This window comes from Megalopta genalis, chromosome 5 (genome assembly GCF_051020955.1).
Source record: "Megalopta genalis isolate 19385.01 chromosome 5, iyMegGena1_principal, whole genome shotgun sequence".
Lineage (NCBI taxonomy): Eukaryota > Metazoa > Arthropoda > Insecta > Hymenoptera > Halictidae > Megalopta > Megalopta genalis.
The window spans coordinates 4,724,160-4,740,861 of NC_135017.1; the positions used below are offsets into that span (position 1 = coordinate 4,724,160).

A 16,702-nucleotide genomic window follows, 5' to 3' on the forward strand; every position below is an offset into this window, starting at 1 on the left:
ACGCAGCGGACTCGAAAACACTGCCGGTTCGATGGAGAAGTAATGGAAATTTCTACCGCCGCGCCGGGCCAACGAGGTCTCTGTTCGCGCAAAAAAATGGGGGAGGAAGAGAGAGAGAGAGAAAGAGGGAGGAAAGCCGGGGGTATCGGAGGGTCGTGTGATCTGCAAATGAGAATTCCGACCTGGCCAGGGCACTTTCCAATCGAATAGAATGTCTGGAGGGGGTGATTGGTAAATAAATGAAACATTCCCCCCCTCTTTTGTCCACCGTTCCGCGACCGTAATGTTCGGGCAACCGTTTTATTTTTTTCGTGGATATTCGAGGAATGATTGCAATCAACGAAGGATTGCTTGTTCAAGCACCGGCCGCGTATGGTCGTGATAATTAAACGCGGCCTACACGGGAACACTTGGCCCGAGGATGTACGGTGCATAACAGCCCCGTGTTTGGACACGATCCGCAGGTGCGCCGAGCGAAAATTACACCAAGAACCTGGGGAATATGGAGATCACGATCGCGCCTTAAGTTCCCCGGGCGTCAGAGTAACCCTGCATCCGACACGAACAATAGCGAGCGTCGGCGAACTATGCTCGCTTACGTGCACTTGCGAGACCCTTTGCTGGGGCATCTTGCAGGACTGTGACTCGAATCCGTAACGAAATGCGCAGTCTCGCGTAGACCGGGTAATATGTTCTTATCACCTGTTTCATAGACGTTGTTCCTGGTCGGTGCCTCCGGCGTTCTGCACGAGTCATTGTTTTTTGTGACTAACTGGCTTTATAGTCGGGGGGTCTTTTGAAAATGGAACAGAATGCAGAACGGGCTAATGCAAGCTTTTGTGAAGTTTAGTGCGAGGCTAAGGAAGTTCCAAAGGGACCTTCGTGGACGAAATTTGTGGGTAGCGTTAAGGTAATTTATTTTCTAAGTGAAATATTGATCCAGTCTATCTCTGTCTGACTTATGATGGCCATGTACTACTGGCGTTGTCTAGGCGCTGGTCGATATCACTTATGTCTGACAACAAACTGATCAATACTACTTGTTTCTGATTAGAAACAGATCTACTACTCTCTTATACTCTTGTGTTTAACTAGACAATTTTTTATATTACCTGTGTCTGACTAAATACACTCTTATACTACTTGTGTCTGACCAGACACTCTTATTCAACTTGTGCCTGACTAGATACTGCGCTAATATAGCAAGTATAGCTAATATAGTGTAATATAAGTAATATACTTGCCTAAGCACGTTGGTCGATACAGCTGATGTCTACTTCGGTAATAGTTTATACAACTTATACCGATACTACTACTTGCTGGGCAAGACTAATACTACTTGTTAGTCGAGACTTGTACTAATTACTCGTTTGAATACTTATCTATGCTACTTTTTCATCCAAACACTGGCCGAAACTACTTGTTAGTCCATACTAATACTACAAAATAAACGAAACACGAATACTATGATACTAATCCAAACACTGAATTATACCACTTACTAATCTAAACATTGACCTATACTACTTGTCAGTCTAGACTCTGACCTATACTACCCGTCAATCTTTAGACATTGAGCTGCACTACTTGTTTGTTTAGATGTCAACTGCTTGCCTGACTTAGCATTTACTATACTACCTATTTTACCAAACATTCACTATTCTGCTTGTTTGACCAAACATTGATCTAGATTACTTGCTTGATAAAACAACGATTCAAACTGCTTTTCTGATAAACGCATTGAAATTTACTACCCGTTCAAACCACCCCTTTACGAGCACTACTTGTCTGACAAAATCGTTGACACGTGCTGCTAGTTCGAATAATGTTCTACAAATATTACTTGTTTCTCAAACGGATTGACATTTACTACCAGTTCGATTAAATTAAATATTGATGACACATGCTTAGATAAGAAAACATAAAGCGTAACTGGCGACAATTATAAATAATCTAACGTTCCCAATTATACATCCTAGTGTAAAATCTGTGTCTTTGTACAACAATCTTGGAGAAGTTAATGTCCGAGTGTAACTGGTGAAAAATAAATCATCTTTCATTATAATCAATCCAAAATGTACCAGAAATATTTCCAGATATAAATTAGTCCTGAGTTTACCTGAAATATATCTCTTAAAAATTGCAAACGATTTGGACAGTAGAAAGAGCCTCCTATGGCCAGCCACGGAAAAAAATCACTTTTCTTTAAATTCAGTGCAAAATTTGGGACTCTGTACAAGGAAAATGAATGCTCGTTGATAACTGGCGCCAAATAAACTTTTCAATTTGTCCGTTCCAAAAAATAGCAGCACAGGACGAAGCTATTTGGACGATAGAATCGCGAAGGTTTTGCGAATACGAGTCGGAGATAGAATCGCAATGACACACGAGGGTTTTAATTAAACGACCATTAACGCGAGCCGTGGAAAAGTTTGCAGCATATAACAACAAATTTTTCTCCTCGACCGAACAACCCGGTTTCCTGGCGAGACGCCAGAGCAACAAATGTTCTGTCTTTCTGGATACAGTTGGCGCCGTGCACCGGAAGCTCGAAGGTCGAGCATAGCGACTCCGGAACCCGTTAGATCGCCAGCGATTTTTCATTCGCCCGTCGCTATTTTGTCTCACCTTTAACCGATCCGGAGCCCAGAAAATTGTATCTGTTCGAGAGAATTCATTTCGAAGTTTTTCCATCAACACCCTCTACTTGTCTTTTTCTCTCTCCGTGCACCGCACACGCACCGAGGGCTGTTGCAATTAGTATGAAAAATGCGTTTTTGAAGCGTCTGCAAACATTCCAATGCAAAATTCCTGTTGAAATTTACATTTCTCGATGGAACTTTTTTGGCTGCTTCAGGCAATTTTCCGACCAGTTATGGACGTTCCCACTTGTCGTACATTTTATTATGGATGCATTTTTCTGAATAATTTGTGTTGAATTGATATAAACTGGAGTTATCGGTTATAAATAATGGATGAAGTGAAAACTGTCTGCCATGATCGGGCACAGGACAATATTAATATTTACGAGTTAGTCGACGCTGATTTTAATGCAAAAACTCCCTCGAAGAGACTATCTGCTTACTAAACAAATATTTGTTCGTGAAAGAGAATATTTTAATTGAAATTAACAAAACATAATTCATGATTATTAATTTCAGTATTCTGATGCGTCCGAACGAGACAGGTTGTTTGCATTAGGTAAATCATTTATATTGAAATGTACATTTTAGATATTATTGTCTGGCGGATGCGTTAACAAGATATAATTTATTACGGAGAACTTCATAGTCCTGAGCAGAGACAATAATCTGAATTACATGTCAAAACTTTTATTAGACAAATAATCTATTGCCATACCAAATAAGCAGTGTAGATTGATATATGAGGTACAAGTGGTACAGATCAATGTCTGATCAGGTACAAGCAGTGGAGATCAGAATTTCATCAGTCATAAGTAGTGGAGATCAGGGTCTTATCAGTCACAAGTATAGTTATTATTATTAGTCAAAAATATTATTATTAGTTATTATTATTAGTTTGCATAGTTATTATTATTAGTCAAAAATAGTATAGGGCATTGCATTATCAGGCACAAGTAGTATAGATCAATATATAGTTCTATAAGAATGCCAATAAGTGCCAAGGCCTAGTACAATTTGGCCAGAGATCAGTGTATGAATAAATGTTTGATCGGACAGAGGTAGTATAAATCAGTGATCAGTCAGATACAAGTAGTAGAAATCAATGCTTGATAGAACATATGTAGTATGGGTCAATGGCAATCTAAGCAGACGCAGAGCAGGCCAATATCTCTAGTCAAACAAAAGTGGTATGGAGCAATGTCTACATAGATATCAGACAACATTGATCTCTACTACTTTCATCTGACCAAACAGGTGACTTTATCTCAAGCAGTATAGAGCAATGTTTGGTCGGGCACGAGTAGTAGAGACCAATGTTTCGTCAGATATAAGTAGTAGTCAAGCCAGGTGAAAGTAGAACTGGACAATGTCGAGTCGGACATTGGTAGTAAAAATAAATATTTGGTCAGACGGAAGTGACATTGATCAATGCTTGGTCAAACGCAAGTAATATACAGCAACGCTTGGTCGACCAGAAGTAATACAGGTCACTGGCTGCTCAAACAGAAGCAGCGCATCTCGGCCACTAATCAAACTAATCAAACGAAGCAATTTAACAGCCACCCTGGTAAAAATCGATTGGCTCCGAGCCAAAACAAAGCGGGGAACATCCCGTCGCGACTGAACCGATCCCTCAAACAGAACTATCGTCTTCGAAACCGCGCAATCCCGTTTCACGTCGCGTCTACGAAAGCCCAGGGTGCCGATAATTCGAAAGAACAGTGATCGATAGGAAAGCATCGGGACGCTGTTACTCCTGTCGGCCAAGCAATCCGGCGAACGCATCACCGTCGAGCATGCAATTTCCATCGGCAGTGGATCGGCAATGTAAATGCAACAGAGCGTCATCGAGATTGCTATTTCGATGTAGCCGCGTCTTCGGCAGGACAGCATGTCATTTCTGATTGGGGGGTAGACACTCGGCGGCAGCGAAACGGTTCACGCTGATTGCTTTCTGATTAGAATTCGGGCGATCGTGCCGTGCGTATTCTCTGTCGCCCCTTGATACGTGACGTGGAACCGCTCGGACATCGGGGACGGTACAATGATCCAAGAAATCGGTCGATTTACGGCACCTGCGATCGACCCAAAGCGACAAATAGCCCGCACAGGGGACCAATCCCCACTCGGCGAGATTCCGCGATCCCGATCGGCCGGACAGCGACTTTCGTTTTCCCACGGGAAATGTTCGTTCCCCATGAAAAGGGCGACGCGTCCGAATAGCTGACGATCGTGCCGACGAGGTGGGCGTGGTTCATCGCCTCCAATATCCTAAACCATAACGCCCGCGACCGTGATTTGTGCGGACGATAAATCCGCTGGAACTTAAGTCCGATCGTGAATACGATTTACGACGCCGTGATTTGTAGTCGCCGGGATTTCCCCGGAGAACTATAATACCCGTCGCCGGGATAAGTTGTCCTGCATCGTTAGTCCGTTATGGCCGGACAAGAACACCGTGGGAAGGGAATTTGTTTCCGCGCCAATATTCCTTTTAATGGTGCTTCAGAGGTGGACGTTAATGAACCGACCGTCGGACAGCTTAAATTACGACCGCCGAACGGGATTAACAACGTCGAAACCTGATAAACTGGTACGAGCTTACGCGATTATGCCGGGCCCCGGTTCCCGAACAATGAAAAGTAAGGAGCTTAGGATCAGCCCTTCAAAACCACGGGTATCTGAGACGGTGTCTCTTGCAGATCCTAGAACTGCGCGCGGTAGGTGTAATAAACGCTTCTGATAGATTCCATTTAGGTTTGATTGGTGGCCAGTGGTTTACCATCTCGGCTCTCTGAATTTCTTTTCTATGGTTTACATGAAATGGGAAGTATACAGGGTAACGGAGTGTAGACTGTGCCAATTGTTTGCTTTTGGCTATAATTAGATTTATCGAATAAGACATATTTTCAATTTTCCTATTTCGATTCAATTGCTTAATTATTTGTTGAAATGAAATATGTAACACAGCCAGAAGTTCTTAAAATGCTACAAAAATTGTTACAATTTGTTGATACCGAGTTCGCGAAATTTTCTGCAAAGCTTATAAAAATATTTCAGAAGAGATACGAAGACTTTTCTTATTCTTTTATTTTGTCCAGTTATCGATTAAAAATCTCGCGGATTTTTAGGTGAAATAAAGATTGTCTGCATGAAATGAAAATTATATAAAAAGTTCATTCGCTTTTTAATTATTTTATTAGATTGAAAATAGCATAATGACATTTTTAAAGTCTTTTGATTTCTCTACTATTTTAGCAACATTAAATCAACCATACCGGTCAAAATGACCGATTTTCCTTTTTCCTTTTAAAATTGTTGGAATTACGAAGACATTTCCGCAGAAAATACTTATATATAAATACATACCGCAACAAAAAAATAGCGGGAATAAATTCAGTTTTGTCGTTCACGTAAAACGACCAATCAAATATTTTTAATGATCGGTTAAGTGGGTTACCTTGGTTACAATAAATGTATTTCTTCTCCCAATAAATGACAAGTAGTGTATCAATTCTAAAGTATTAAATCGTAATTATAATTGTAATTATAATCGTAATTATAATCGTAATTATAATCGTAATCATAATTGTAACTGTAATTGTAATTATAATTGTAATTGAATTTATAATCGTGATTATAGTTGTAAAATTTACAATTTTTGGATGTGGTTAGTGGATGCAGTGTTCGGTTTCTTGTATGATGCAGGGCGAGGAGAGCCAGTACGATCAGGAGAATGTTTTTGAGTGTCTTCCATGCGCGGAGGGCTGCGAGTCCTGCGAGGACGAGTCACCGTGTGTGGTATCCTTGAATTGGTTGATGAGGACGGCAATCTTGATCCTGGAATGCTGCGTTATCGCCTGTTTGCCGGCTGTCGTACTGTTTACCTGGAAGTACGGGAACGTCAAGGTAGGTGAACCATTGTTGGTCGATACGACGGTTATTTGCGGTTCTACTTCCGGTGGATCAAGCACTGTAGTTCCCCGTCCTTCGATTGCGAACATCGAATGGTGTTTAAGTACTTTTCCTTTAATGAACACAATGAGCAATCATGTCAGCATTTTTTTGATTGATTAGGCTATCTTGGAAGAGAGCACGATAATTTTTTTAATATTTTTGGAACGCTCTTTCGATTTCGATGCGTCGTTTAAAAAGCGTCACAAATATTTAGCTCTACTGAAAATATTTATTATTTTGGTGTATACAATGAACAATCATGTCAGGACTTTTTTGATTGATTAGACTATCTTCGAAGAGTGCACGATAATTTTTTAAATATTTTTGAAGACTCCTTCGATTTCAAATATGGCGGCGAAGTTGCCTTGCTAAAGAAACGTCACGAAAATTCAGTTCTACTGAAGATATTTATTATTTTGGTGTTTACAATGAACAATCATGTCAGGACTTTTTTGATTGATTAGACTATCTTCGAAGAGTGCACGATAATTTTTTAAATATTTTTGAAGACTCCTTCGATTTCAAATATGGCGGTGAAATTACATTGCTAAAGAAACGTCACGAAAATTCAGCTCTACTGAAATATTTGTTATCTTAATGTATACAATGAACAATTGTATCAGAATTTTTTTAATTGATTCGGCAATCTTCGAAGAGAGCACGATAAGTTTTTAAACATTTTTGGAACGTTTCTCCGATTTTAAATTTGGCGGCGAAGTTGCGTCATTTAAAAAACTCTAGCTCTAACTGAAATATTTTTTTGTTTTGATGTATACAATGAACACCCGTATCAGGACTTTTTTAATTGATTGGGCTGTCTTCGAAGAGAGCACGATAATTTTTTGAACATTTTTGGAAGACTCTTCCGATTTTAAATGTGGCGACGAAGTTGAGTCTGCTGAAAAGCGTTATGAATGTCAAGCGATGTTTGAACAATTTTTTTCTCATCAACACAATGAACAATCATGTGAGAACTTTTTTCGTCGATCGAGTTAACTTTGAAGAGTGCACAGAAATTTGTACAACAATTTCGAACCATTCCTTCAATTTAAACAATTTCATGATATGACGTCCACGACCTCTCAAGGATCGGTTAGGGACTCCTCGTCAAACTGCAGGTTCGATAAAGAATTTTTAAACGAGCCATGGAATTGATTAGAGTTTGCTAGGTAGTTCGCGAGGACGGCGATTAAAAAGTTCCGATTGTTTAAAACACGCTTTATTACGAAGACGACGTGGCGTCGTCCTAATTAAAGCTTCTTCAAGAGTTCCAAGCGATATTATTCATGTCCAGCCCGTTGATCTATGCGTCCCAAGAACAGATCCTCTCTCGGCCGCGCGAGCTTCGGCTCGTTTATATCAGCCGGGGAGGAGTCATTAGTCGATAATCCTGGTTGGCCACTTTTCATCATCCTGACGCCCACCGCTGCTGCGATATCATGAAGCACTGGCTCGCTCTCGTTAATAAGAATTTATATTAGAATTTCCCGGTGGTCGAGGCGAACGAAGTTATTAAAATTGAATTTAATATCGTGTACAATGACGAATCCCTTGTTTGAGAAGCGTCTCGCGCTCTTCAATCCAATCGTAAATTTTCTACTCAACGTCTCGACAAGCATTTAATGCGACGCGCGCGTTCTACAGCGGGAAATTGCTCGAATGTCTCCGTAATCGTTGACCTGCGCCACTTGCCTGTTAACAGAGAATTTCTACTTTGTATGTCGTTTACGATTCTCCTCGATTCTCCTCATTATTGTGTTGAATGTTCCTTCGCCAATTCGTGCGAGAACACAAAGGGAAGGCATTTGTATGAAGTCTTCTTCCACTTTAATTCGTTATTATACGTTGCAAAGTCGTTGTTGTTTGAAATGGTCAATGGTGTGTGCACCTTTATTGCATTATATGTGATTCTAAAAGGGAGTTTAAATTCGAAAGTCGTCGTAAGAATGGGACCATTATTTTTCTCCCTTTATTTATTGATTTATACTACTTGGTAGCAGAATCCTAATTTCTCTATTCATAATATTCAGTATGCGATATTTACGTAAAAGAATATCAAAGATTGTAAAAAATGTGGCATTTCTACTAACATTTAAAACATCTGTTCGTTTATCGCTTGGTTTATACTACTTACTGGTAATACTAGGGAACAAACGGATTGTTGTTAAGAACGTTCAATGATTTTAGTTTTATTGCATTCTAAATACATTTGGAAGGAAGTCAAACTTATAAGATAATAGCACTATTAGAACCGTTATTTTGGTTTGTTTGTATATTAAGTTATACTACTTGCTGGCAGAAGATTGAATCTTAATTTTTGTATTTATAGTATTCAGTGACATTCGTTATATTCAATATTCGTTTAAAAGGCTTTTCTACTAATTTTTGAAGTTTGGTTGTTCAATTATTGATCAACTTATACTACTTACTCGTATTACTGAGATGTAAATAGATTGTTGATAAAAATGTTCAATGATATTTTATCGGATTTTACATGCTTTTAGAAGGGAGTCAAAATTATAAAATCACAGTACTATTAAAAACAACAATTATGGCTGAGAATGTGTCGATTTATAGTACTTGTTGTTATAAATTCTAATTTGACTGCTATTAGAAACGTTCCCTCATATTTTCATTTAAAATATTCGATTCTCCCTTTAAATAAAGACAAAAAGTTGTAAAATTACTAGTTTAGTGTTATATTGACCTATAAAAATAACCTATGAAAATAACCTTGACCTATCCTGGTATAATTGAGATCCATTTTCATTGTTGTTTAATATGTTCACTGATGTATATTTCCTTGTTGTATTCATAACATTGCTCCGAAAGAAAAAGGTGCAAATATAAATTCAAAGCATTATTACTAAATAGTACGAATGCCTCGTCATACATTGACTCATACCACTTACTACTATCAAATTCTAATTTCCATGTTCGCATCATAAAGTGAAATTAGTAACATTTATTTCAGTATAGAAAGCACAGTTCTTCAGGGAATTGAATAACGCCTGACACCATGTCGACCCATGCTACTTTCACCTTATACATTTTTCTTTCTCTTTATCAACGTAATCTCTCTTTACAACATTTGATGCACCTGGAAGCAAACAGTGATCGTAAAGTTTTTAAAATAATTTTTTGCGAATACTTCCCGTGTCTGACCATACGCTGATCCTACACTACTTAAGCACAATGAGTTTGTTAAAAATTTCGTTTCGCTCATTCCGATTTAGGAAACTATATTAATCTCGCAATTGGTACAGAAAGTCATGAAACAGGCGCAGAACTCCGTTCCAGTAGACGTCGACTCGCGCTGAAGTCCCAAACAACCAACGTTTTTCCGCTCTATTTATTGATCCACGCAAACATCGATTCGCTGTCGAAACAGCAAAAACCATGGAACACCGAGACAACGGCGAACAATCGAGACCGCGTCTCGACATGGACCGACCGCTACCACCGAATCCTCACGTTATTGTCCATTATTTCGAGGATTTTTTGACGACCACACTTTACAACGAATGCGACTAAGCACTTCCAATATTCGCCGGCTCGCGGAAAATCCACGGAACGATTCCCCGAATAAACCTTTCGGGTAGGATCTGTTCGTAATTAATAGTACTCTCGCGTGCGGTGGTAGAAAGTTCTTTTTATTTCGCGGACTATGTCTGCGGACGAGTCGCGATACAGTGATCGAGTTTGATTCTTCGTTTCGCCGTTTGCCCTGGTAAAATTCTTGAACAACCCTGATTGGTCAACCCCACGCGTTGGGCCTTTCCAATCAGCGTTGCTCATTTTGTCCTTTTTACCGCCCGCCCCTTACGCTCTTTGCGTATTTTCGGGACGGCTCGGTAATCGGAGGGGATGATGAGTTGTACGTGACTACGTGTGGAAATTTTCCTCCGGGTCACCCACGTCGGACCACATGGCCTTTGGGTCGCTGGGCCCGCTTCGAGTACCCTTCGGAAACTCTCCTAATTTATGACGGTCTCTTTAGCTACTGAGGAATTTCTTAAAAAGACTCTACTGTGCAAACATGTGCTATCAAGTGGTGAGCTTGTCTTCTCAAAAATAGCTTCTTCGAAGGAGAGTCATAAATTACGTTGGCCGTTTGCACGAGGACTGAAGATCTTATTGTGCGCACGACTGGTCGCTACAAACCTCTGCGACATCGTTGTCTCTGAAAATCCCCGATTACCCCCGCTCGTGAAATTTCCATTCTTCTGTCCAAATTAATCTCGGCGCTCGTGATTGGTGGCGCGTTAATTAGCCGTTGAAAAACAGCGTTCCAGCGACGATCGAGGCGGAAACGCGATTCATTTTTCGGCTTCTGCTCGAACGGCGGAAAATTGCTCTGCCAGTCTGGGGTCTGGTTCGCGTCAGAAATACTTCCGAGCATCGGTCGAGCCGTGTTCAGTTAATTAATGTTGGTTGTTCGCCGATAGACGGGCCGCCACGAGAAAGAAAAGAACCCGGAATGGCCGGACAGGTGTTCGGCCAACTCGCCAAGTTCCGCCAGGGTGGCGACCTCCCCTCCCCCCCGCTCGAGCTTCGCCCACGGCGAATCGTTTCGAATCGCCGAGTTACGAAATAAAAATACCAAGCGACCTGTCGGCGACGCGCGTCCAACCGGAACTACGGCGAGCCAGTGGTACGAGTCAATGAAACCACCGACACCGATTTCGCTAATTTATTCAATCGCTGAGTCTGCGGCTAGGTTTAACGCGCTAACGCGTGGTGAAAGAGCGTCTCCGACGCTGGGAAATTCGGCGACGGTGAAATGGGACGTGAATGGTCGGACACCGAATGTGTGCTCGAATTTTTTTATACCATTGAGACATGTAATTTAAATCTGATTTTATTTGATCACATCGAACCGATATTTTTGTTAAAAGGGTCTCCTTCGATCTTGGGAGAGAGTTGCCTGAAATTGTGGTATAAGACAATCGATAATCAAAAAATCGAATTACCTGTAATTTTATGGCACATCCGAAATTTTAAATTCGAAACTGATTTTACTGCGTAACGTCAAACTGGCTTTTTTCTATCGTGCCGGTTTTCTTTCAACTTTGAAGGGAATTGTACGAAAACAATGGTATAAGACAGTTTACAGTCGGAAACTGAATTCCTTGGAATTTTCTGGCACATCTGAAATCGTATATTTAAATTTTATTTTATTTTGCGATATCAAATTGGCGTTTTTGTTAAGCAGCTTTACTGTGAACATTCGTTGAGAGTCGTGTAGAATTAATGCCGTTAACAACCAAACTAAATCTGCCTTTATCGCGTGATGTGGAACTGACATTTCCATTAAGCATATTTTCCTCGTGCTTAGAAGGGAATCATGTGAAATTAGTGGTACCGAGCAACAAAGGGTTAGGCATTGAATTTTCTCTATTTCGCTTGATTATTTAAATAACTCTTAAAACTGTAATATTTCGAATTGACCATGATTTTTTTTTACTTCCAGTGAAAATGATAAGGATTGAGTAGTATAAAACAGTATATGGTCAGACCCTTTACATATTGCAAGATTTCCGTGAAATTTGTGCAATTTTTACTTTAAATCGACCTTCATTTTATGATATTAGGCTCACATTTTCTTTAAGCAAAAATTTTCAAAATTTCAAACAAACTTCCTTTGAGATTAAAAGATGGTCCCAGATCAGTACTATAAGACAACGAAGGATCAGACACCGAATTTTTACCAGATTACAGTACGATTAAAGTTTACAATTTGCATAATCTTAATATTAATGGGTTTAGCAAACACAATTTTGAGTTTGGATTATTCGATTGAATTTTTTAGGAAAAGTTCATTAGTATAGAAGTTCATGGCTAGACCATGCATTTATTACAAGTTTCCTGAAATTAGCAAAGTTTGCACAGTAAATAAGCTTCCGTGTTGTGATGTCGAGCTGACGTTTTCATTGAACACGTTTTAATCGAACTTGGAAGAGTATTGTTTCGACTCGGTAATACAGTTCAATAACGGGTTACATTGCAGATTTCCTACGGTAATTTCAGAATACGATTAGAGTTTGTAATAGGAAAACACTTTCATATTCTCGTATTGAATAACAGTTATTATTGTTAACGTTATTATATATAACGTTTCAATTTAACATAGTTGAACTGAATATTATAAAATCAGAGTAGTATACAACAGTATAACGGACAGATTCTGAAGTTTCCGTTGCAACCACGTAACACCGTTAAAATTTCTAGTTGGAACATACTCTTCCACCGTGTAATATCAACGTCAAACAATGTTGCGAAGCAAGTTCGAATTAACTTCCAAAGGCGGCTGTAAAAAGACAGAGTATCACGAAGCTGTACGCGGTCGGAAAATAAATTTACCGTCGCAAAGAAATAAAATTCCATTAAAATTTCAATTTCAAGTGTACGTAGACAGTGGCGTGTAAAGTTTGAATTTTTATTCAACACGTTTCAATTAAATCCGGAGCGAGGTTACATAAAACCAGCGGCACGAAGCACTATGCGGTCTGACATTATATTTATCCTAAGAGATACTCGATACCGCTGGAATTCCCATTTAAAACGTAATGACACACAAAAGTGAAATTTTCATCAAACACGTTCTGATTAAATTTTCGAAAAGAAATCGTATAAAATCAGTGGCACGAAACGGTACATGGTCAGGCATCGAATACACGGTAAAATCTCGTTAATGCCATTATTAATACCTTAAACGTACCTCTCAGCATTATAATATGAAATTTAAATTTTTACTCGATACAATACAACTTGAGTTAAGAATTAAAATTATACGAAATCAGTGATATGAACCAACGAGAAGTCGGACGCACTTTTTCCTCTTGAAATTGTAATCACATTTGTCCCAAAAAGTGGAGTACATTTCTGCCTGTACTGAAATAAAATCCAAAGCCTTTCACGTATTATCTTCGAAAGGACAAATCAGTAGAATAAACCAGGATCTTGTCAAACACAAATATCAATAACCCATAAAGATTAAAGGTGTTTCTATCAATCATCAAATATTAATAACACGAGAACAGGCGTACTAGCAACGTTCGCTAATCCACACTCCCGAGGGATATTTATTTTTAATACCCGTCCCCTCGTGGAGGAGAAAATTAATGAAACCAGTAATTCGTCGACTGTCAATAAGTCCGATCACCGCCGTTTTAATTAAAATCCCGGAATTGTTTACAACCGTTCGAGCTGTGCCAATAAAATCCACGGTCGTCATTAAAATCTATACACACCCCGTTGTCCGCTGTCGTAAATGGAACGCAGCGCGCTGTCCTTAAATCCGTAGCTTTTTCGGAAAAGCTTGGAAAACTTTCGAAACGGCTACTTGAATATTGGCCAGGTTTGTTTCTCTGGTCGCGCGCGAATTTCGCCGAGTAAATAGCATAAACAGAATAGTATAAGCGCGCCGAATATGTCACACGTTTTTGCAGCTGGTCCCGAGAAATATTTGCGTATATTGCATTATGCATACACAGTAACTTCTCGTTAACACGTTCCGTGCCACGTGTACCATCGATGGTACACGCTTGCATGTTTACTTAGTGAACTGAACAAATTGTTTACAAGAAATTTAGAACCGAAGAATCAATTTCCACCGCAAGAATGGGCGTTGATAAGTTTTTGTTACGTGGTTATGTGTACGAGAATTAATAATTGCACGTAATACATCAAGTTTTAGTAAAATATCAAAGTGTGAAGATTCGAGTAAAAAAAGCTCGCCACGGAACGTGTTAATTGATTCCCAGCTGGTACATAAAAATGGACAATTTGCGAAGAGAAGATACGATTATTCGAGCCTTGCGTTTCGTTTCTATGGTTACCGATTGCCAACAATTATAAAAACAAGGCTTGAACAATCGTACCTCCTCTTCCCGAATTGTCCATTTTTGTTTCCAAGCTGGGGAAATTATTTTAATTTTCAGTTATTTATTGTAGTAATTTATTGCAGTCCGCGAAATCAGAAATGAAAATTTTCGGTGCGCGCGCGCGCGCTGCACTCGCTTGGTAAACGGTTAAATTTACGATCTCTGTGCAAAGCAAAGCTTTCCATCAGCACCGCGACGCGTAGCAAGAAATTGAAGAAAAAAAACCATCGCGTTCTCATCACAATCGTTCTAATTGAAAGCAATTCTTTTCTTCTGCGCGGACGTTGACTTCGAAACACGAAATTCCGGGGATAAACTAGTTGGCAACGGATCCCATGGTTCTACTGCCAACGAACGGACCGAAGTTAAACTAAACTCGCTGCCCAGGCATAATTCATCGCATCTGGGTTAGACTCGTGTGAATTAAACTAGAATTACACCTGCCCGATCCGGGCCACACGTGTTCTGCTTCCGTCGGAATTGGTTTCTACAAGTCCCGCGATGTGTTTGCTCCTTGCGTTAGGGAAGAGAGTGCGGGAGAGAGCGAGACAGCGAGAGAGAGAATGAGAGAGAGAGAGAGAGAGTTGTCTGGAAGATAATAATTTGTGGCAAAAATTTAATTTTTCGACTTTCGATTTGAACAAAATTTGTTTTCCATTTTCAACTCCACGAAAAAAATATGAAACTAAGATTAAATCACTTGCCACAGAACATCAAAATGCAAGCTCCTGTTACACTTTTATGCATGCAAGCACTTGTATTTCAACTGTTCATGCGCGTCGAAAGCGCTTTAGCCCAGCCAGGAAAAATGTTAAGTTTATCACGATTTAAACTTTAACAAGTCTTATAAAGTAATGTTTGAAAACGCTTATTATAGAACTTTTTTTTATATGAAAGTTTCTAATTTTAAAAGCGGATTTTTATACGTGCACATTCGACGTTATTTTATGTTTTGTCCTGGTATCGCAACGAACGCTTTTCTATCCAATTTCAAAACGAACCACGGTTTCTCAGACGTAAAATCCGGTAAAAAATATGTTTCCAACGAAAGTATGGGTCAGTATTCGTTTTTCTACAAATTAGAATATAAAAACGTGCAAAAAAGAAAAATGCAAAAATGTGGCGCATCTGCGTCGGATAATCACTATCGCTTTATTCCATAACTTCCGCATTTAAATTTTCTTAATTATTAACACTAGATTTATGGAGCACAAAAAACAGCTGTTTTATATTAGTTTATAAAAGTAACGATAAGACATTTATTTCGATCTTTAGCAAGTGTTATTGTAACATTTGCCGTAAGTAACATATAAATTAAATAAATAACTAATAAATGTATCTTTACGATATGAATAATCGTAAATTAAAAAGTTAGAGACCTATCATTTTGACGGGTTCCGTAAATCTAATGTTAAAGAAATTTGTAGCTAACTTTTGGTCGCTTTTGGTGTTTCGCGACTGTCTTAATACGGAATTGTCTAGAAAAAAGAAAACCTATTCATTTGACACAATTGAAAAAGTTAGTTCTTCCTTTGCTTGAACTACTGCGGACCGTAGTGAAGCGCGTCTTATGGTGGTTCGAAGTCGGACGATTTAGGTTAACAAGTAACCGGAACGGCGAGACGACGCTTTGGTAACCGGGTATAATGCCGGCGGGAAGGAGGCAAACAGTGGGCCACGGCTGACGATCGGGGTGGTAATGAGACCGCATATGCGACGTGTACGTAGCCCATTAGCGTAACAAGTCGCCATAGTTGTGACGGTTACCATCCCGGAAATTATTACACGACGCGCGGACAATTGCGCGGACTATCTGCAAACGCGAACGCGTGCCAAACTGCCTGGAATTCGCTGCTCTTGAAAACCCTGTCGGTTCTCGCGGCGCTGACTCTGTCGGGTCAGCAACGACGGGCTTGCGATCCGAACATATACAGCGTGGTCGAACAAAACGTACTCGATCTATAGGGTTTCATTCGACGGTGCCGGAACGATAAACTTTATTGGCGAATTTTTAACTTCTCGATTTAGAAAGAAACACACCGAATTCTATTGTAGCTCATTTCAAAGCACGAAGATTGTACAGGGTGTCTCATAATTATGTTAACACCCGTTAAGAGGTGATTCCTGAGGTCATTTGAAGATATTTTGTCCTTAGCGAAAATGCAATCCGCGGCTTCGTTTCCGAGTTATTAACGAAAAACAGTGACCAATGAG

General features: G+C 39.6%; 1 protein-coding gene across 1 annotated transcript in view; it reads left to right on the plus strand.

Moving 5' to 3' along the window:
* The window catches only part of LOC117219946 (metabotropic glycine receptor), a 297,453-nt gene that overhangs the window by 165,243 nt on the left and 115,508 nt on the right, over window positions 1–16,702 (plus strand). The window contains exon 5 of the mRNA XM_033469527.2: window positions 6,354–6,554. Coding sequence (XP_033325418.2) covers window positions 6,354–6,554 — 201 coding nt within the window. The remainder of the gene's footprint in view (window positions 1–6,353; window positions 6,555–16,702) is intronic.